At 42.5% G+C, this 22,593-nt stretch overlaps 1 protein-coding gene across 2 annotated transcripts in view; it reads right to left on the reverse strand.

The window, feature by feature from the left end:
* FARP1 (FERM, ARH/RhoGEF and pleckstrin domain protein 1) overlaps positions 1-22,593 on the reverse strand; it is a 269,344-nt gene that overhangs the window by 53,332 nt on the left and 193,419 nt on the right. For both annotated transcript variants that reach the window (XM_089679976.1, XM_089679975.1), the window contains exons 10-12: positions 14,014-14,177; positions 8,975-9,043; positions 6,472-6,547 (exon numbers count right to left, since the gene is read on the reverse strand). In XM_089679976.1, coding sequence (XP_089536102.1) covers positions 6,472-6,547; positions 8,975-9,043; positions 14,014-14,177 — 309 coding nt within the window. The remainder of the gene's footprint in view (positions 1-6,471; positions 6,548-8,974; positions 9,044-14,013; positions 14,178-22,593) is intronic.

Here is a 22,593-nt window from a genome sequence, read left to right on the forward strand (position 1 = left end):
AAATAATCCACCAGATACAGGAAATAATTGGGATAAAAATACCAAAGGAACCAGGGATATGTCTTTTACATGGAACAGAGCTAACGGTTGAAAAATACAAACATTCTGGGTATTGCAATATATTAATGCAGCAAAAAGTTTGATTCCTAAATTTTGGAGGGAACAAGAAGTACCAAAAACAACGGATTGGATAAGAAGGGTAGATCAGATATATAGAATGGAGGAACTATACCATATAGAGGAGGATAAAATAGAGTGGTTTCTTGAAAATTGGAAAAAATGGGAGGAGTTTAAGAAGGTTAAATTAACCACTTGCCTACCAGGCACTTATACCCCCTTATTTACCAGGCCAATTTTCAGCTTTCAGCGCTGCCGCATTTTGATTGACAATTGCGCGGTCATGCAACATTGTACCCATATGAAATTTTGATCATTTGTTTCTCACAAATAGAGCTTTCTTTTGGTGGTATTTAATCGCCACTGGGCGCTTTACTTTTTGCGCTATAAATAAAAAAAGTGCAAAAAATTTGAAAAAAAAAAAAAAAAGTTTCTTTGTTTCTTTTATAAAAATTTTTCAAACAGGTATTTTTTCTCCTTCACTGATGTGCGTTGATGAGGCAGCACTGATGGGCACTGATAGGCGGCACTGATAGGCAGCACTAAAGGGCACTGATAGGCAGTACTAATATGCAGCACTGATAGGCGGCACTGATAGGTGACACTGATTATAGTTACTGATAGACGGCACTGACTGGCATCACTGCTGGGCACTGACTGGCGGCACTGACTGGCACAACCGCTGGGCACTGACTGGTGGCACTGACTGGCGGCACTGGTGGGCAGCACTGGTGGGTGGGCACAGGTGGGTGGCACTGGTGCGCACAGGTGGGTGGGCACAGGTGGGTGGCACTGCTGGGCACAGGTGGGTGGCACTTCTGGGCACAGGTAGGTGGCACTGCAGAGTGGCACAGGTGGGTGCACTGCTGGGCACAGGTGGGGGCACTGCTGGGCACAGGTGGGGGCACTGCTGGGCACAGGTGGGGGCACTGCTGGGCACGGGTGGGCGGAGCTAATGGGCGCACTGCTGGGCACAGGTGGGCGGAACTTGCGGGTGTCACTGCTGGGCACCGATCATCAGGGCACTGATCATCAGTGCCCTGATGATCGGTGCCGATCCCCGCTCTGACAACTGCCGGTTCTCGGCAGTACTTTCCTCACGATCTGACAGCGTGAGGAAAGTGCAGCCGAGAACCGGCACTTGCATTTCCCTTTGATCAGCGTGTCATTGGACACCGCTGATCACGTGCTAAAAGGCCGCTGTGATTGGCCTTTTACCACATCACGTGATCAGCTGTGTCCGTAGGACACAGCGATCACGGAGATAACCGGGTGCGCGCCCCCTGGGGCGCGCAGGAGAGCGCGTTCTGGGGGGACGTCATATGACGTCCACCCAGAACTGGCCGGCCGCAGTGCAGCCGTCATTCGGCTATCTGCGGTCGGTTACTAGTTAATTGAAAGCATATATGAAACATGAATGGAAGAAAACCCTAGGAAAATGATGCGGAGTGGAGAGGAGGGGAGGGTGGGAGAGGGGTGAGGGGAGGGAAGGGGAGGTATGGATTGGGATAGGGTGGGGGGAAGGGGGGAGTTTTGTATTTTTAGTGAAAATAGTTGAATAACAGATGTTGTTTTTATTGATGGAATAGATGACATGTAAAACTTAATAAAATATTAATGAAAAAAAAAAACCTGCCCTCCTGAGGATTTACCCCCCTTCCTGACCAGGTAATTTTTTGCATTATGGCGCTGCATTACTTTAACTGACAATTGCGCTGCGTTACTTTAACTGACAATTGCGCAGTCATGCAACACTGCACCCAAATTAAATTTAAGTCCTTACGCTATAACATAAAAAAAAGACTGACAATTTTGAGAAAAAAAAAAACAATATTTTTGCCTTTTGGCTAACAGACATGTCCAGTAAATTTTTTTTAGAAAAATCTAATTTCATCATAAATTTAGGGCTAAATATATTCTGCTACATGTCTTTCCTAAAAAAAAAAAACCCTATACATGTAAATTAATTGGTTTACATGAAAGTTATAGTGTTACCAATGGCGGTATATATACTGGGATTTTTTATTTTTACTAGTAATGGAAGCGATCAGCGACTTATGGAGGGACTGTGGCGGGCATTCTGACACTGGGGAGAACTGACTTGATGTCAATAACATCCCCACTAACACCAAAACAGTGATCAGTGCTAATAAAAAGCACTGACACTGTACTAATGGCACTGGGCAGGAAGGGGTTAACATGTGGGCCATCAAAGGGTTAACTGTGTGCTGTTTTACTGTGTGCTGTGTGTGTGTGCTTCACTGTAAGCACAATGCTATGCATGGCTCTGCTATGCAAAGCCATGCATAGCAGGGTGCAGCAGCTGACGGGAGAGAACTGTATTGTTTACTTGCTCCTTGATCACTGGGTGCTGACAAGTAATCACCAGGCGGAACCCAGTGATTGACAGCTGAGGCCGGAATTATTATTATTATACAGTATTTATAAAGCGTGGATAGTTCGCTCAGCGCTGTACATTACAAAGGGGTCAGAACATGTGATAGAACAATAACAATACAATGCAAAACATGAGGGGATCAAGGGCCCTGCTCTTTCGAGCTTACAATCTAGGAGGGAGGGGATGGTGGCACAGGAGGAGATAGCTGTGGGGGATGGAGTGGTAGGAAGAGTGGAGGAGGTTGGCAAGTTAGCAGGGGGTGGGGTAGGCTTCCCTGAAGAGGTGGGTTTTCAGGGTGCGCCTAAAGGAGAGGAGAGTAGGTGATAATCTGATGGGTTGGGGCAGGGAGTTCCAGAGGATGGGTGACACCCTGGAGAAGTCCTGGAGGCGGGCATGGGAGGAGGAGACCAGGGAAATAGAGAGAAGGTTGTCTTGTGAGGAGCGGAGTGTGCGTGCTGGGCGGTACTTGGATATTAGGTCAGTGATGTAGTTCGGAGCAGTGTGGTGGACGACTTTGTACGTCAGTGTTAGGATTTTGAATTTGATCCGTTGCGCAATCGGAAGCCAGTGGAGGGATTGGCTGAGGGGGGTGGCGGAGATGGAGCGGTTGGAAAGGTCAATGAGTCTGGCTGCCGTATTCAGGATCGACTGAAGCAGGGATACCCAGCGGCGAGGCAGGCCAGTAAGGAGGGAGTTGCAGTAATCGAGTCGTGATATGATGAGGGAGTGGATGAGCTGTTTAGTGGTTTCTGGGGTTAGGAACGTGCGGATTTTGGCGATGTTGCGGAGGTGGAGTCTGCACGAGTTTGTTAAAGATTGGACTTGGGGCTGGAAGGATAGGCTGGAGTCCAGAATGACACCAAGTACTCTGGCCTGCAGGGCAGGTTTGATGGTGGCGTTGTTGGATGTGATGGAGAAGTCAATGGGGGGTGGTGTCCGGGCTGGGGGGAAGACAAGAAACTCGGTCTTGGAGAGGTTCAGTTTAGGGAAGTGGAGCGACATCCAGTCAGATATGTCGCTCAGTAGGTGTGTGATTCGGGCAGAGACTGAGGGGGTGAGGTGGGGGGTTGAGAGATAGATTTGTGTGTCGTCAGCATATAGGTGGTAGTTGAAGCCGTGAGAGTGTATGAGTGGGCCAAGGGGGGAGGAGGTGTAGATGGAGAAGAGAAGGGGCCCGAGGACGGAGCCTTGAGGGACCCCAACAGAGAGGGGAAGTGAGGGGGAGGTGGTAGCATTATAGGTAATGCTGAAAGAGCGTTGTGTCAGGTAGGATGAGAGCCAGGAGAGAGCAGAATCTCTGAGGCCGAGGGAGTGTAGTTTTTTGAGGAGGGGGTGGTCAACTGTGTCGAAGGCCGCAGAGAGGTCAAGGAGTAGGAGCACGGAATAGTGGCCATTAGGCAGTATTACTGCCATAGGGCGGATGGGAAGTGGTTACTCAGAACATTTGTGCACTCTTGTGCAGGCAAAACAGCGGAGAGCATGTTGTTTCATTATCATTCTTAATATACAATTTTAATCCATTTCTCTTTGCAAAATGTCTGCAACTCTGTTAAGCTGTATACAGATGGTGAGGGAACAGACTTCCACAAATTTTGTACTGGATTGAGCTTTGGATTCTGACGTGGCCATTCTAAGAAATAAACACTCTTGTTTTTTTGAGTAACTCAGACTACATCAGGTTTACCTCCATGATTTCTCTGTATTTTGTGTTATTTATTTTACCTGCTACCCTTATATGCTTTCCAGGATCTGTTCCAGAGAAACATCCCTACAGCAAATGCTGCTATCCCCACTAACCCCATCGACTACAGGTTATCTCCATTTTACTGTTATGCAAGTCTGGGAAGTATTGGCCTCACCATATTTATGCTGTTAGTTTTATGTTTTTTCACTGTAATTTGTCTTTAATCACTTTGCAGAAATATTAGTGCTAAAAAAATTATATTTATTGTTATGCCAAGTTCAATGACCATAAAACATGAAAACTTTAAAAATGTTTAAGGGGTGAAAAGTTTAAGTTTTAGTCTCTGCTGAAGGCAAACATATTCAGATACTGGAAATTAAAAAAACTGAACACAGAACTAACTATGGAAACCAATAGGTTTCAGCAGAAGCTAGGCAACCTTATGCACAATTGTTACACCCTTTACACATCGCAGTCAAATTAAGCTGTTAGATGAAACTGCAATCTAGCTTTATAGCTTAGGTACTCAACTGATTTAAAATAAACCTGTGCTTTGTCCTTCAAAAAAACCATACTCACCACCATGCTACAGCATAAGTCTAATGCTGCAGTTGTCCTTGGCTGGCTCAGTCATCGACATTGTCAGTCACAGCTCTCAGCTCCTTCTGCACACACTGGAGCACTGGGCTAGTGAGGGGACTGACACAGCTAGCTTCAGCTCTAAGCCTCGTGCTGACAGTGGGAGCCAGCTGTCTTTCAAACAGCTGCGTGGATCCCAACAATATGGTTGGAATCCTTGCAGAGCCTGGAGCAGATCTGTGACGTAAGTCGACAGTGAGCTTTAGATTGCCATTAGCTGACTCCAGGTCACAGGAGAGCAAAATAACTGCACTCCTGTGACCCAAAAGAGAAGTATGGACAAACACAAGCTTTGGACATACTTCTCTTTTAATTTAGCCTAACCCTGGCAATCAACACTTACGTTCTTTTCATTTAGGAGTGAAGGAAAATCCTGTGTAAACTACAAGTCCCTTGAGTTGAAGTGCACACTAATTGGTCCAGTGCTGTCATAGGGAGTGGATCACTTGGTGCACTGTACCTACGTACTGCCTTCAACTCCTTGTTCTAAATGAGGCAGCAAGGGAGCAAAGGAAAAGTAAGTCTATGATGGAAGAAGAAAACTTGTGTATTTACCTTTTAAATTTATTTGAAGGTTTTTAACCACTTCAGCCCCAGGACGTTTTCCCCCCTTCCTGACCAGGCTATTTTATTGCTATTTGGCACTGCGCTATTTCAGCTGAAATGCTATACCCAAACGGAATTTATGTCCTTTTTTTCATACAAGTAGAGCTTTCTTTTGTTGATATTTGATCACCACTGGGTTTTTGTGATATAAACGAAAAAAGCCTGAAAATTTAAAAAAAAAAAAAAAAAACATTTTCTACTTTCTGTTAAAATAAATATCCAATAAACTCAAATTTAGTCATAAATTTAAGCCAAAATGTATTCTGCTACATGTCTTTGGTAAAAAAAAGACTACAACTATGATATATATATATATATATATATATATATATATATTGGACTTTACGCAGCTTTTACTTCCTGACTACCCACCACATTTATTGAGGTGCTAAAATGCCAGGGCGGTACAAAAAAAATCCCAAATGACCTCTTTTGAGTCCATGTAAGATTTTATTTTTTTGGCCCAAATTTTTTGAACATGACAATTATTTATTTGCCATTGGTATATGTGGAATACCACCCCAAAACCTATTGGTAGCATCTGGCTACTGCTATTAGCATTGATAGGGAGTTTCTGAGCTTGAACCACTGTCAGTCAGGCTTTGCTGGGAGGGCTGTGGGGGGAAGGTGTTGAAGCCTGTGGTGTCATGCTAACAGTGGGACTACAGGCAAGGGGTCCTGCAAGCCCCAGGGAAAGAAGAAAACATGCAAACTGACGACACTGCCATGGACATGCATCTGTGGTTAGTGTAATCAAAACAGAATAGAAAGCCCTGTAGCAAGGAGGGGACTGGCAGGATCACCAATTGGTTTGTAAAATTAATATATTATTTAGGATGTTAAATGGAAGATATGTTGTCAATTTTATACTTTTCAGTAACATACACTTTAATGCACAAAGCACAGGTTTACTTTAAGTGGAGAATTTGTATGTATATAAGAACTTACTTTTAGACATTTTGGTAATGACATCAATATACCTTCAGAAAATGAAACATAAAAAAATAATATATATACATATACTGACTTGTTTTGGCACCTCTAAAATCTGCTCAGGTGAGTGGGCAGTCATACTTCTTATAGAACAAAGCTTGCTGTGCTTCCTGTAAAAAGAGTTTATGTATTTAATTTTTGACCAATGCACAAAATAAGTAATTATTAGGTTCATTCTTACCACCCTCCTTCCCTTACCAATTTTTTATTTCCCCAGCAATGTCAAAGATAAATATGTTTTCTAGTTGTCATAAATTTTCTTTAAATTGATATTAGCTATAAAATGATAAAATATACAAGATCAGGACGATGTATACAAAACAAATATTCATAAAAAAGTTTTAGCATGACCGCTATTATTCCGTGTTTGCAACTAGAGATTAGGATATGACTTTCAGCACTAGTATTATTATACAGGATTTATATAACGCCAACAGTTTGTTCAGCGCTTTACAATATAAAGGGAGACAATACAGCAATGATACAGTTCAATACAAGAGTGTTAGAAGGGCCCTGCTCCCTGGAGCTTACAATCTAAGAGGGAGGGGAGGTGGTACAAAAGGTAATAACTGTGGGGGATGAACTGATAGGAGGAATAGAAGATTCCATTATGAGCTGAAGGCGGGATAGGTTTCCCTGCTGAGATGGGTTTTAAGAGATTGCCTATAAGTGAGCAGAGTAGGACATAGTCAGATAGATTGGGGTAGAGAATTCCAGAGGATGGGGGAGGCTCTGGAGAAGTCCTGGAGACGAGCATGGGAGGAGGAGACAAGGGAGCTAGAGAGCAGGAGGTCATGGGAGGAGTGGAGAGGACAGTTTGGGTGATATTTGGAGACAAGATTGGTGATGTTATTTCGGGCAGGCTTATAAATGGCTTTATATGTTATTTTTAATGTTTTGAATTTTATTCGTTGGGCAATGGGAAGCCAGTGGAGGGATTGGCAGAGAGGGATGGCAGATATGGAATGGTTAGTAAAGTGGATGAGTCTGGTAGCAGCATTCATGATAGACTAAAGAGGGGATAATCTGATTAGGTAGACCAATGAGGAGGGAGTTACAATAGTCAAGGCGAGAGATAAGCCCCTAGTCAAATCAAAGCCGATTTTGAAATCGTGCGACTTACAGTGAAGTCGTACGATTTCAAAATCGGGTGACCTGCAGATTTCCTTGCGATTTGCAAGACATCTAACACAGTACAACTTTAGAAATCGGTCTGATGGTTGTATTATTTATCTTGATGGAGAAGTCAGGGGAGGGGGCAAGGACTGGAGGGAATAGTATGAGCTCCATTTTGGAAAGATTTAGTTTGAGGAAGTGGAGTGACATTTATGCTGATATGTCGCTTAGTAGCTTTGTAATGAGAGAGGAGACTGAAGGGGTGAGGTGGGGAGTAGAAAGATAGATTTGTGTGTCATCAGCATAGAGATGGTACTTAAAGCCATGGGAGTTTATCAAGTGACAAAGGGAGGAGGTGTAGATGGAGAAGAGAAGGGGTCCTAGGACAGAACCTTGAGGAACCCCTACAGAAAGAGGAAGTGGAGAGGAGGAGACAGTTATAGATAATACTGAAGGAGCGCTGCGATAGGTAGGAGGAGAACCAGGAGAGAGCAGAGTCTTGGAGGCTAAGGGAGTGGAGTTTTCTGAAGAGGAAGGGATGGTCAGCAGTATCAAAAGCCACAGAAAGGTCAAGTAGTAAGAGTATGGAGAAGTGGCCATTAGTTTTAGCAGTTAGTAAATCATTAGTGAGTTTTAGTAGGGCAGTTTCAGTGGAGTGTAGTGAGCGATAGCCAGTCTGTAAAGGGTCAAGAAGGTTGTTGTCAGTGAGGTAGGAGCTCAGGCGTTTGTAGACTAAGCATTCTAAGAGTTTAGAGGTAAACAGGAGCAGGGAGATGGGTCTTAGGTTGTTCAGGATTGTGGGGTCCAGCAAAGGCTTTATAAGTATGTGAGTGATCTGTGCATGCTTTAGAGGGGTGGGGAAGGCACCATTAGAGAGGACTGAAGATGTGAGGGAGGGAGCATAGGACAGAAGAAGAGGGTGACTGCAGTAGTTGAGAGGAGACAGGATCCAGGGGACACATGGTGAGACGGCCTTCTGAGAAAACTTTAGTGACCTCTTCAGTAGTAGCAAGGTCAAAACAGGAAAGTGTGGAGGGAGGTTTAGTATTAGGTATGCTAAGTGGGATAGATGTCTGTGTAGCGGAGATGGGCCCACGAATTAAAGGATTTGCCAAAAAGTGTCAGGGTGTTTATTTACGGTTTACTTTTTTGAGATCGATGGGGCTTCCAGGTTCTAAAAAAAAAAATCTCACCCGCAAACCCCAACAACTATCGGGGCCAGGGCTCTGACGAAGAGGCCTCATCAACATGGGGACAAAGCGCTTTCAAAAGGGGTCCCTTCCTCCTCAATAAATCCCAACATGTTGAGGGCATGTGGCATAGTATGATGCAGGAAGGGGGACCGCAGGCTTGCTGCCCTCCAAGAGAAAATATTCTCAGTGATTTTACATCACAACACAAGGTAAACAACAAGTTCTCACCTTTCAAACTGTACTTTTTTATGGCCTCCTTCTTTCACATAATCCAAAACTTGCTTCTGTGTACGACCACTGATAATAAATTATAGCACAATATTAATGGTATTTTTAGTTAATGCATTCTGATATCATACAGGTTTCCAAAATGTGTTAACAGGTAGGAGTTTTTGCTAAAGTGCTTGGTACGTCTTTTCTGCTAAATAAAAGAAAAACAAAATGTATTTACTTGTCGACTAGAATTCTTAAAAAAAAATAACAATAAAAAAACAAACACACACATACATACACACACACACACGTCATGAGAAAGATGGACTGAACTGCATTGAAAGATTGCCAATAAAAACACTGCTGTGTTTGATCTTCCGCCTCTGCAAAACCCGTGAGTGCCTCAAAACCAGTTTTGTATTTTATAAATATATATATTATATACATATATACACATACACACACACGGCCTGCAGCGCGTTTTACAGACACAGTAAGGCTGGTATGCAGCTTTAAAAATAAAAAAAAAACCTGTCAAGACCAGTCACAGGTGGCTGCCATATGAAAATGTAGGCTGGTTATCTGAAACAAGTATAAAAGAAAAACAAAAAATCAAGACTTTTTTTGTGGCTTTCTTAATATGCATACTTGTTCCAGGTCAATGACAAAGGATTGTAGAGGGTCAGCTTAAGACCCAAACAATCAGAATTCTCAGGAGTCCCCTGTATTTCTCATGACAGTTTTACTAGCAGGCATATTTAGAATAGAATATTTTTTACTAACTTTAACAGTACAAAATTAATTTGAATAAATGTTATAACAAATATATTACTTTCAATGTTGATGCTATATCATACCAGTTTCATGAATGGTACGAGTTTTATAGATTCAGTTTCATGTGGTATGGCGAGTGTGACAACCATCCACATTTAGTGCATTTACTGGCTAAGTACTGAACACACAACTTCTTTTTTCTTTTTTAAACATTCCTAATGTAGTTTACAAACCAGTCCCATATATATGTATATACAGTGAGGAACATAAGTATTTGAACACCTGCGAAGATCAGTGTTAATATTTGGTACAGAAGCCTTTGTTTGCAATTACAGAGGTCAAACGTTTCCTGTAGTTCTTGACCAGGTTTGCACACACTGCAACAGGGATTTTGGCCCACTCCTCCACACAGATCCCCTCTAGATCTGTCAGGTTTCGGGGCTGCCGCTGAGCAACATGGAGTTTCAGCTCCCTCCAAAGATGTTCTATTGGATTTAGGTCTGGAGACTGGCTAGGCCACTCCACAACCTTGATATGCTTCTTACGGAGCCACTCCTTGGTTATCCTGGTTGTGTGCTTCGGGTTGTTGTCATGTTGGAAGACCCAGCCATGACCCATCTTCAATGCTCTGACTGAGGAAAGAGGTTGCTGCTTAAAATCTCATAATAAATGGCCCCATTCATCCTCACCTTAATACAGTGCAGTCGTCCTGTCCCCTTCGCAGAAAAGCACCCCCAAAGCATGATGTTACCACCCCATGCTTCACAGTAGGGATGGTGTTCTTGGGATGAAACTCATCCTTTTTTTTCCTCCAAACATGACGAGTGAAGTTTAGACCAAAAAGTTCTACTTTGGTCTCATCTGACCACATGACTTTCTCCCATGCCTCCTCTGGATCATCCAGATGGTCATTGGCAAACTTCAGATGGGCCTGGACATGTGATGACTTGAGCAGGGGAACCTTCCGTGCAATGCATGATTTGAAACCATGACGGCGTAGTGTTCTACCGACAGTGACCTTTGAAACTGTGGTCCCAGCTCTCTTCATGTCATTGACCAGCTCCTCCCTTGTAGTTCTGGGCTGATTCCTCACCTTTCTTATCATCAGTGATACCCCACGAGGTGAGATCTTGCATGGAGCCCCAGTCCGAGGGAGACTGACAGTCGTCTTTAGCCTCTTCCATTTTCTAACAATTGCTCCAACAGTTGATCTATTTTCACCAAGCTGCTTGGCAATTGCCCCGTAGCCCTTTCCAGCCTTGTGGAGGTCCACAATTTTGTCTCTGGTGTCTTTTGACACCTCTTTGGTCTTGCCAATGGTAGTAGTTGGCGTCTGACTGACTGTGGGGTGGATAGGTGTCTTTAAAGAGCTCAGACAGGTGCTACTAAGTTAGATTAATGAGTGGAGTAGAGGTGGACTTTTTAAAGTCATAGTAACAGGTCTTTGAGAGCCAGAATTCTTGCTGTTTCTTAGGTGTTCAAATACTTATGTTCAGCAGTGCAAGACAAATAAATTCCTTAAAAATCATACAATGTGATTTCCTGAATTTTTTTTTTAATTATGTCTCTCAGAGTGGGAATGCACCTACAATGTGAATTTCAGACCCCTCCATGATTTCTAAGTGGGAGCACTTGCAAAATCGCAGGGTGTTCAAATATTTCTGTTCCTCACTATATATATATATATATATATATATATATTTATACACACACACACATACATATATTACAGGACAGTACCAGCACTCCAAATGATAGAGAATATACACAATACTAAATCACATACAATCAGTCTCATTGTGCATGTACCTGCAAGTAAAACACAAAACCTGAGGGCCATACATGTAAAACAGGGCCGTGTGTCATGTTTTCTGAGCGAGACATATCAGGTTTAAAGGACAGTTTGACAAATATTAGCTCGAGGCTTGCACCAGCATTGTATTCAACAACGGATGTCTGATATGTAAACTCTCTGAAAAGCAATGCAAATTTTGCCAAGTCCAAATAAATACCCAGAAATAAATCATATTTGCTATTTTATACAGAACTATTAAAGTACAGTGCTATAGAAACAATATGTAGATTTTGATTTAGTTTGAATTTGTTTAGTTTTGAAATATCCATGCTGTATTATGCTTGATTTGATATGACATACTTGGATATTTGTACCTATTGTATAATTGCATGTACAGTATATGCCTAATACAACTACATTGCTAAAGCATCTTTGTTATATGGTGTGCTTATTGCTATGTATTTAATATTATTGCACAGATGAACACATTGTAGAGGGGTTTAAGCACCATAAAATAATCTACTGTTGGTTGCTAAACACTGTAGATAATAGTGATGTGCAGATCTTTATTGCTAAATACATGTTTGATGTTACACCCTTACTAAGGGCCCTCTAGAGCCTCTCCAAAAAAATACATAATGTTTCAGGGTTCTAAGTAATGTTTTAGTAAAAATACTGATTTGTACTTGTAAACAAAGTGTCAGAAGAATGCCTGATCTTAACCACTTGCCCTCCAGAGGATTTGCCCCCCTCCCCTTCCTGACTAGGCCATCTTTTGTGATACAGCGTTGCTTTACTTTAACTGACAATTGCACGGTCATGCAACGCTGTACATAAATTACATTTATGTCCTTTTTTCCCCACAAATAGAGCTTTCAGTAAAAACATTTTAAAATCAAATTTCTTCATAAATTTAGGCCAAAATGTATTCTGCTACACGTCTTTGCTAATAAAAAAAACAAAAACAAAAAATCCCCGTACGTGTACATTAATTGGTTTACATGAAAGTTAGTGTCTACAAATGACGGTATATATACTGGAATGTTTTTTATACTAGTAATGGCAGCAATCAGCGACTTATAGCGGGACTGCGGTGGGCATTCTGACACTGCGTGGGGAACTGCCACTGACATCCCAATGACACCAATACAGTGATCAGTGCTAATAAAAAGCATGGACACTGTACTAATGATACTGGGCAGGAAGGGGTTAGCATCTGGGGCGATCAAACGGTAACTGTGTGCTGTTTTACTGTGTATGCTGTGTGTGTTTTACTAGGGAAACATACTGCTGTGTATTTCTCTTCTGTGTAGAGAAATACACAGTAGCATATTACTGCTGGCAGGAGAGAGACCTGTGTTGTTTACACACAGGTGTCTCCCCTGTCAGTGATATTCAGCGATCGCTAGGTGCCGACAGGGAATCTCCAGCCGGAACCCAGTGATAGACATCTGTAGCCGCCAAATACAAAATCACACACACACACACACACACACACACACACACACATATATATATATATATATATATGTGTGTGTGTGTGTGATTTCGCGTAGCCCTTCTGCTATAGGGTGGTCAGGAAGCGGTTAAAGTGGATAATGCCTGTAGGAGAAAAAGTCACACACATGTGGTATCCCCATATTCAGGAGGAGTAGCAGAATGTGTTTGGGGTTTGGTTGCAAGTATGCCTATGCCGTGTGTGAGAAATAACTGGTTAATATAAAATTTTTGTGAGCAACAAAACACAAATTTTATTTACTTTCTTAATTTGCCAAAAAATTGTGGGAAAAAATTAAACTTAAAAAAACTCACGCCTCTTACTAAATACCTTTTTCCAAAAAGGGGTAATTTGGGGAGTATTTACACTGTCCTGGCTTGTTAGTGTCTCAAAAAATGAGATAGGCTGTCAGTATATCAGTTGTGATCAATTTTCAATGATTGGTAGACTCTTGTACACTCCATAACTTTCACACAGACCAAATAATATACACTGATTTGGGATATTTTTACCAATGTATCAGTATACATTATGGTGAAAACATAAAAAAACCCAGCGGTGATTAAATACCACCAAAAGAAAGCTCAAAATTGTATGAAAAATAAAATAACATTTTCATATGGGTACAGTGTTGCATGACTGAGTAATTGTCATTCGAAGTATGAGAGCAGTGAAAGCTGAAAATTGGCCTGGGCAGGAAGGGGTTGAAAGTGCCCAGTATTGAGGTGGTTAAACATTATATTTATGTTTTTTTGTCATTTTCTTTTTTTTAATAAATAGCTTTATTAATTTGTTTTTTTTTTTTAATGCATAATATTTAGCTTTAACTATGCAGTAGTTACTATTTTGATGATCACTTACCCTTTCCAAAGAGTGGTGATATATTCAAACATATTAAATATTGAAGATTTTGCCACACTCTATAACAATAGCCCTGATGCATGTAAGTACAAAAAAATCATTTACACAGCCATGTCGGGTCCTTACCTGAATCTAAATGATGAACCTCGGCTGAAAAGGACCGGTTTTGGCTTTGGTTTGGGTTCTTCAAAGAGCCTAAAGAAGGCATGGTACTCAACACATATCTTCCAGAAAGATTTACAAAAGTCTCGACTAGCCATCATAAATTCCAAGGTGTCTTGGTAAGAACTCTAAGGGAGCACAAATAGATCAACCAATAACTTATTGTCCAAATACTGACTGTTGTATATACAGTAAAGCATGCTTGATATACTCACTGTGGAACCTAAGGGGTTCATTCTCTGCATTGTGTAAAAAGGCGGTTTGATCCTGACTTCTCTGATCCTCCCCTTCTTCCAGTGCCCCCCCTCTTATCTCCTGATAAGACATATCATGTGGAGACACTCTGCACATGCTCAGTTTGATGCGTATTGCTAGAGAGGTTTTTTTTTTTTTTTTTTCTTGGGAGAGTTCTTATGATCAACGCAGGGCCAATTAGCACTGTCCAGACAGAGGTCAGGGGTTCTGCATCCTCCTACAGCAGAAAGAAAACTCCTCCTACAAGCTTTAATCAGTACTCTGCTGGACACTGACAGAAGTCACAAAACTGCTAAATACCTTTTCTCATCAACAGTTAGAGCAGTTTATATTTACATTTCCATATTCTGTGTACTGTGGAAGACCAGGTAGAGTGAATGCAGGGTCCTGGGTTTAGTAACACTTTAAGGTCACAAATCACTATACTATTGTATTTAGCAATTTTTACCAGTTATTATACAGTATATTCAGGGCCTGTGTTCCTGCAACTGTTATTTTTACCCAGTCACCATAAAGTACAAATTTTCCCATTATATTCTTCCCTCAATGCATCGTACTGAGGAAAGGGTTTGCTCACATACATGAACTAACATAATCAAATCCTCTGCTCCTAACAGAATGATTGTCTCTTGAAACTGCCCTAAAGATGACCGACATGCTTTCAGTGTGTGATGTCATTTGTCCGTCAAAAAAAAAAAAAAAAGACTTCAATAAACTTTCTGAAGAGAAGGGATATTTAATGGCTTGCATGGCAGGAAAATATTACAGAACACATTTCCAAAGCTTCAAAATGTAATTAGGCAACCTGCCTGTCAATTTTTACAAGTAACCTCACAGATACACTCCCCTTGTCAGAATGGAGAAGGAGCAAGAAAAAAAGATGGCATTTTGCTGGCCATACAGTGCGCAGTAAGCTGCTAGAGAGTTAAGGAAACTAGCACATAAGCATCTTTAATTCAAAATTTCTACCTACTAAGGGTCGACTTGCACTGTAAATTTTGTATATTGATAAATCTGTCCTTGGTCATTTATGTTTTTTGCTTTTAGGGTTTCTTTAGTTCAGCCTTTCTCAACCTTAGGAAACCCCAAAATAATTTTCAGGTCTCAAAGAATCCCTGCTTAAAGCTGTTTTCAGCATTACTGTCACTTTGGAGTTATAAGAAAAGCGGAGTGGCGCAGTGCTAACTGTGATATACTGCTATTTGTCTTAATATAGTGTCTTACCCTGTCATAATGTAAAACTCTGTCACAGTATTCTGCTCCTGGAAGACGTCGGATGACAAAACATGTAGGATGGGGCTTGGATGTAACATCACCACACACTCCTGGTTGATTGCTTGCGGCCAGAGCTTTTGGACGGAGTAAGCCCAGGTTTTATGTTTATGCTGTGATACTTGTGTCAGTGGTAACACACAGAAATGCGAGTGTAATAATTTTAAAATAAAAAACATATTTTAGGGATCCTATGCTATGCGAGCTGTTTCTCTCCTCCTCCCTTCTTGTTGATGATCGGGACATTACTTACTGGTGATAGAGAGCATACTGAGAATTTACTGGGTCTGCAGATTATTACTCCCAAAGGGGAATGTGCTGCAAGATGGCTGTTCACACACCAGCTTTTACCTCTGGTGAGTTCATTTAGCATTTTTTGGTGGTTAATTCACATTGGTGTTGGTGGAAGAGAGAAGAAAGAGCAAGAAACAAGAAAGAAGCAATTATTATTTGGTTTATCATACACAGGACTGTTGAAACACTTAGAAATGTGTTAAATGTTTATTAATTTATTCACAGATATTGAACTTATTTTGTGACACATATTGGTTATATACTTTGAGTGGAGTTGCGTTTTGTAGATTTAATTTCATTTCACTTCATTTTCACATCTATCTAGTAGTGTTTGGCACATACTATAACAGAGTTTATTAAGATCTGACAGAGGGTAAGACACTATAATAAGACAAATTGTAGTATATCACGGTTAGCGCAGCGCCACCCCCCTTTTTTTTATTACTCCATACTTTGTTGGTTTATATTAATAGGGTGGCAGCAGCATAAATAGCTTTTGCTATAAAAATAATTATTTGGCCATAATAAGACACGAACATATTTTTCACAGCATTTTGCTGTGAATATTTATAAAATATATAATACATAAAAAAAAAAATAAGTCACTTTAACTAGTTCATTTGTGCCCAGCTGGCCAAAACAGGCTATTTCCTACACTAAAATGTGTGCCCACTGGGCACACTGTATAAGCTGTATGTAGTCTCAGCTACAGTTTACAGCCTTGTTTTACAGGTGGGAGATGAGAATTCCTGTCTCACACCCAGAACAAAATAGAGTCTGGCTGAGTGGTAGTCAGCCTTTCATAGGGATCTAAGTCAGAAATTGTGACATCATCTGCACACCTCTCCACCTCACCCAATCAGAGGAAGCTTTACATTCATTCACAGAATACAAAGCTGCCTAAGAATGGCTGAGAGCTTGCTTAGAATAGCATTTTGTTACAGGGGTGAGACATGAAAGTGCATCTCTTAGTATAGGAAATAGTACGTTTGGGCAAGCTTGGCCCAAACAAACTAGTTGAAGACCCTGTTCATACCTGTGCATTTTATGTGCGGTGGATTAAAAAAAAAAATGTCCTTCATGTCGTTTCGTTGGTGCACTTTAAAAAAATGCACATTCTTTAGAGTCCAAAGGTAGCATGCCTATAACACACCTAAACCACACCACACAGATGTGAACCGGCCCTAAAGCTGGAGATCAGATTTAAATCAATTCATTGGTGATCAGTGTGAAAATGCCCCTTACACTGGTGGTCAGGAGGAAGAATGTAACTTCTACAGTAGTTGTCACCAGAGATCTTTGGTGTCATACTGCTGGCTCTGTCAAGTTTGGCCTAGACAGCATCAAATTTAAGGTCAGTCAGCCACAGCTCAAGAAACTCCTAACCACCTCTGTTAGAACCCTGGTTAAGAACGGCTGTTTTAGTCTAGAGAACAGAATGTTTTCTTATAGAGACCTATGTTAAAAAAAAAAAAAAAAAAAAAATTAGAGAGAGTGGATAGTGCTATCTGGTGGACATTGTAATTGTTACATCACAATGCAGACTGCATTTAAAAGGATGTTAACAAAAAATAATAAATGCACGTTTTTTTTTCCAGATAAAAAAAAAGTGAATTTATTATTTTTTGTTTCTGGAGCCTGATCACTGGTGCCTTGCAGGTCTCCTGCAGACCTGTCAGCATATTTGCTTGCCCGTATACCTCGTATAGGACAGCAGATGCTTACTGACAGGGAAACCCAATGAACTACCACGGTGCTGCACAGCACCGTGGTAGTTAATTGAGAACTACAAGCCGATGGCTACAAAGGCTGTCGGAACTTGTAGTGTTCTCATTTACAGAATACTAGTACTTTTAAATTGTGACAGCTAGCAGGGGGGAGAAGATCCCCCTTTAGCAGTCACAAGGGGGATCAGGGATGGCAGAGGCCAGTCTATTTGCAACATGTTACACCCTGAATATGGGTGTAACATGTTCTGAAAGGTGAACTCATTCATAAAATGCAGGCTGCAGTGTGGAACCTGTGGTGTTCCACAGATTTCACTCTGCTTAACGGCGCAGAGCGAACTCCTGATCGGAGGATAGGCCAGTCAGAATACAAACAGTATTTGTGATCAAGCTCTCCTGCTCTGGCACCCTTTCATTAACTTTTGTTGTGCTCCACATTCTTCTGTGTCCCAAAGCAAGCAAAGTTCACTGCACATTCATAAAGTGCATTGTGCTTTCCAAATGTTTTCTGCTTTTTTGTTTTTGTATTCTTTTTTAAAAAGCAAGCAGCGATATGGATGCAGTAAAGCCATACTGCTACATCAATTAAAGCATATCTATGGTTAAAATTGACATTTTTATTTCCACATTGTACTTCAATTATTTCTAGCCTAATCCTATTAGCTGGGAACAATTTTGTGATTGTAAATTTAATTTGTAAGGAACCCCATACATTTACATCAGCTGTTCTCAACCTGGGGGTCGCGACCCCTTTGGGGGTCGAACGACCATTTCCCAGGGGTCGCCTAAGACCATCGGAAAACACATATTTCCGATGGTCTTAGGAACCGAGACACCGCTCCTGTCTCCGGCGTTGTGTGGGCGGGATGATATGCTGCCCCTGTCACCGCCTCCTCGCCGCTGATTGGCCACCGGAACTGTAGCTCAGGAGAGGCACACAGGCGGCCAATCACCGGCGAGAAGGTGGAGCTTTTGGGGAGGAGGAGCCGAGCGGCAGCGCGCGGAGATCGAAGAAGATCGAGGGAGCTGCAGGAACGAGTGAAGAGAGAGGCCAGAGAAGGAAGACAGCTGACAGGTAAGTGCAAATTTTGCTGCTGCAGACAGGTATGCAGGCTGTAGATGGGAGAGGGAGAGAGCGAGCCCAGGCTGGAGCAGGAGTCAGCAAGGTAAGTATCATTGGTGTCAGTGGGAGGGATAGTGCCCCATCATTTGTGTCACTAATACCAACAATGGGGCACTATTCCTCCCCCCACTGACACCAACGATGGGGCACTATTCCTCCCCCCACTGACACCAACGATGGGGCTCTATTCCTCCCCCCACTGACACCAACGATGGGGCTCTATTCCTCCCCCCACTGACACCAACGATGAGACACTATTCCTCCCCTCACTGACACCAACGATGGGGCACTATTCCTCCCCCCACTGACACCAACGATGGGGCACTATTCCTCCCCCCACTGACACCAACGATGGGGCACTATTCCTCCCCCCACTGACACCAACGATGGGGCACTATTCCTCCCTCCACTGACACCAACGATGGGGCACTATTCCTCCCCCCACTGACACCAACGATGGGGCACTATTCCTCCCCCCACTGACACCAACGATGGGGCACTATTCCTCCCCCCATTGACACCAACGATGGGGCACTATTCCTCCCCCCACTGACACCATTGATGGGGCACTATTCCTCCCCCCACTGACACCAACGATGGGGCACTATTCCTCCCCCCACTGACACCAACGATGGGGCACTATTCCTCCCCCCACTGACACCAACGATGGGGCACTATTCCTCCCCCCACTGACACCAACGATGGGGCACTATTCCTCCCCCCACTGACACCAACGATGGGGCACTATTCCTCCCCCCACTGACACCAACGATGGGGCACTATTCCTCCCACTAACGCCAACGATGGGGCACTATTCCTCCCACTGATACCAATGATGGGGCACTATTCCTCCCACTGACACCAATGATGGGGCACTATTCCTCCCACTGACACCAATGATGGGGCACTATTCTTCCCACTCATACCAATGATGGGGCGCTATTCCTCCCACTCATACCAATGATGGGGCACTATTCCTCCCACTCATACCAATGATGGGGCACTATTCCTCCCACTGATACCAATGATGGGGCACTATTCCTCCCACTCATACCAATGATGGGGCACTATTCCTCCCACTCATACCAATGATGGGGCACTATTCCTCCCACTCATACCAATGATGGGGCACTATTCCTTCCACTGACACCAATGATGGGGCACTATTCCTCCCACTGATACTAATGATGGGGCACTATTCCTCCCACTGACACCAATGATGGGGTACTATTCCTCCCACTCATACCAATGATGGGGCACTATTCCTCCCACTCATACCAATGATGGGGCACTATTCCTCCCACTGATACCAATGATGGGGCACTATTCCCCCCACTGACACCAATGATGGGACACTATTCCTCCCACTGACACCAATGATGGGACACTATTCCTCCCACTGACACCAATGATGGGACACTATTCCTCCCACTGACGCCAATGATGGGACACTATTCCTCCCACTGACGCCAATGATGGGGCACTATTCCTCCCACTGACGCCAATGATGAGGCACTATTCCTCCCACTGACGCCAATGATGAGGCACTATTCCTCCCACTGACGCCAATGATTGGGCACTATTCCTCCCACTGACGCCAATGATTGGGCACTATTCCTCCCACTGACACCAATGATGGAGCACTATTCCTCCCACTGACACCAATGATGGGGCACTATTCCTCCCACTGACACCAATGATGGGGCACTATTCCTCCCACTGACACCAATGATGGGACACTATTCCTCCCACTGACACCAATGATGGGGCACTATTCCTCCCACTGATACCAACGATGGGACACTATTCATCCCACTGACACCAATGATGGGGCACTATTCCTCCCACTGATACCAACGATGGGACACTATTCATCCCACTGACACCAATGATGGTGCACTATTCCTCCCACTGATACCAACGATGGGACACTATTCATCCCACTGACACCAATGATGGGGCACTATTCCTCCCACTGACATCAGTGATGGGGTGCTAGTCCTCCCACTGCAAAATTACAGTTATGAAGTAGCAACGAAAATAATTTTATGGTTGGGGGTCACCACAACATGAGGAACTGTATTAAGGGATCGCGGCATTAGAAAGGTTGAGAACCACTGATTTACATGCTTTGATTCTGTGACATGTACTGTTTTTACTATACATTGTGAGTAGGCACTGCTGTGTCACAGAATTAACAAAGTCTGCCTTCTGAACTACAGAGGCGCAGAGAGGAGTAGTTTCAGGAGGCGGAGTCTGTACAGGAATCATTGCTTGCAGGCAGTAAGGTACCATGGGATATGTAGTACTTAAAAATTTGAAGTAAACATCAGCGGAGAAGCTGCAAAGTATGCAGGGAATCCAGTAAGTTGTGGAAAGAGATGGCCAAGAGACAGGCAGCATTTACAGCATGAAAGGAGATTTTTTTAATTAAAGTGTCACTAAACCCAGGACCCTGCATTCACTATATCTGGTCTTCCACAGTACACACAACATGGAAATGCAATTATTTTAGTAAATATAAACTGATAAATACCTTTTCTCATCAGCAGTTAGAACAGTCTTGTTACTTCTATCAGTGTCACAAGAAAAAAAAAACCCTCTCTAGCAATACACACCAAACTGAGCATGTGCAGAGTGACTCCACACTATAGGTCTTATCAGGAGATAAAAGGGAGACCCTGGAAGAAGAGGAGGATCAAAGAAGTCAAGATCAAACAGTCTTTTTACACAATGCAGGGGAACGGGAGGTAAAAGGAGGACACTAGAAGAAGGGGAGGATCAAAGAAGTCAGGATAAAACAGCCTTTTTACACAATGCAGAGGAACAACCCCTTAGGTTCCACGGTGACCATAACAAGCATGTTTTATTGCATATACAGACTGACTTTACCATTGTGGGTTTAGTAACACTTTACGCTCATACTGGATTGTGCAAAATAAATATTGTTCATATTGCTATTACAATGCTGATGTTATAAAATTAAAGTGTATGCTGAGGCTATAGAACTCATTAAAGATACCCCATAATTTGGGATACATTATCTTTTTTTGGCTTGTGAATATTTTATGTTTATACTTTCACACAGAAGGTTGCTAGCTTGAGGCCCAAGCACTAGCATTTTAGCAGCTGATTTGCTACTTTGTTGTGAATAGCCTAATAATGTATGTTGTGGATAGGTCTTAACAGCAGGAAATCAAAATTACATACTGTACACACTTGTTGAATAACTCTCATGGGGAACACTTGCTTGCTGAAAGCTTGCTTAAACTGACTGATTCAGCTCATCTCATCTCTGCTGGTAGAAGGGTCCTCCTTCTACCAGCAGAGATGGGATGGACTGAATCAGTCAGTTTAAGCAGGCTTTCAGCAAGCATGCAGTTTAGTTATACAGTGGTGAAAATAATTTTTTGATCCCCTGCAGATTTTGTAAGTTTGCCCACAAAGAAATGAAGGGTCTATAATTTTTATGATATGTGTATTTTAAATGGTAGAGACAGAATATCAACCAAAAATCCATAAAAAACAAATGCTACAAATGTTATAAATTGAGTTGCAGTTCAGTGAGCAAATTAAGTATTTGATCCCCAAGCAAAACATGACTTAGCACTTGGTGGAGAAACCCTTGTTGGCAAGCAAAGAGGTAAGACTTTTTTGTAGCTGGTTACCAGGTTTGCACACATCTCAGGAGGGATTTTGGCCCACTCTTCTTTACAGATCTTCTCTAAATCCTTAAAGTTTCTAGGCTGTTGCTTGGCAACTTGAAGTTTCAGCTCCCTCCATAGATTTTCTATATGATTAAGACATGGAGACTGGCTAGCCCCCTCCATGTCCTTAATGTGCTTCTTCCTGAGCTACACCTTTGTTGCCTTG

Source organism: Staurois parvus, unplaced genomic scaffold (assembly GCF_062004578.1).
Source record: "Staurois parvus isolate SC_StPar_1 unplaced genomic scaffold, SC_StPar_1.0 ptg000233l, whole genome shotgun sequence".
Taxonomy (NCBI): domain Eukaryota; kingdom Metazoa; phylum Chordata; class Amphibia; order Anura; family Ranidae; genus Staurois; species Staurois parvus.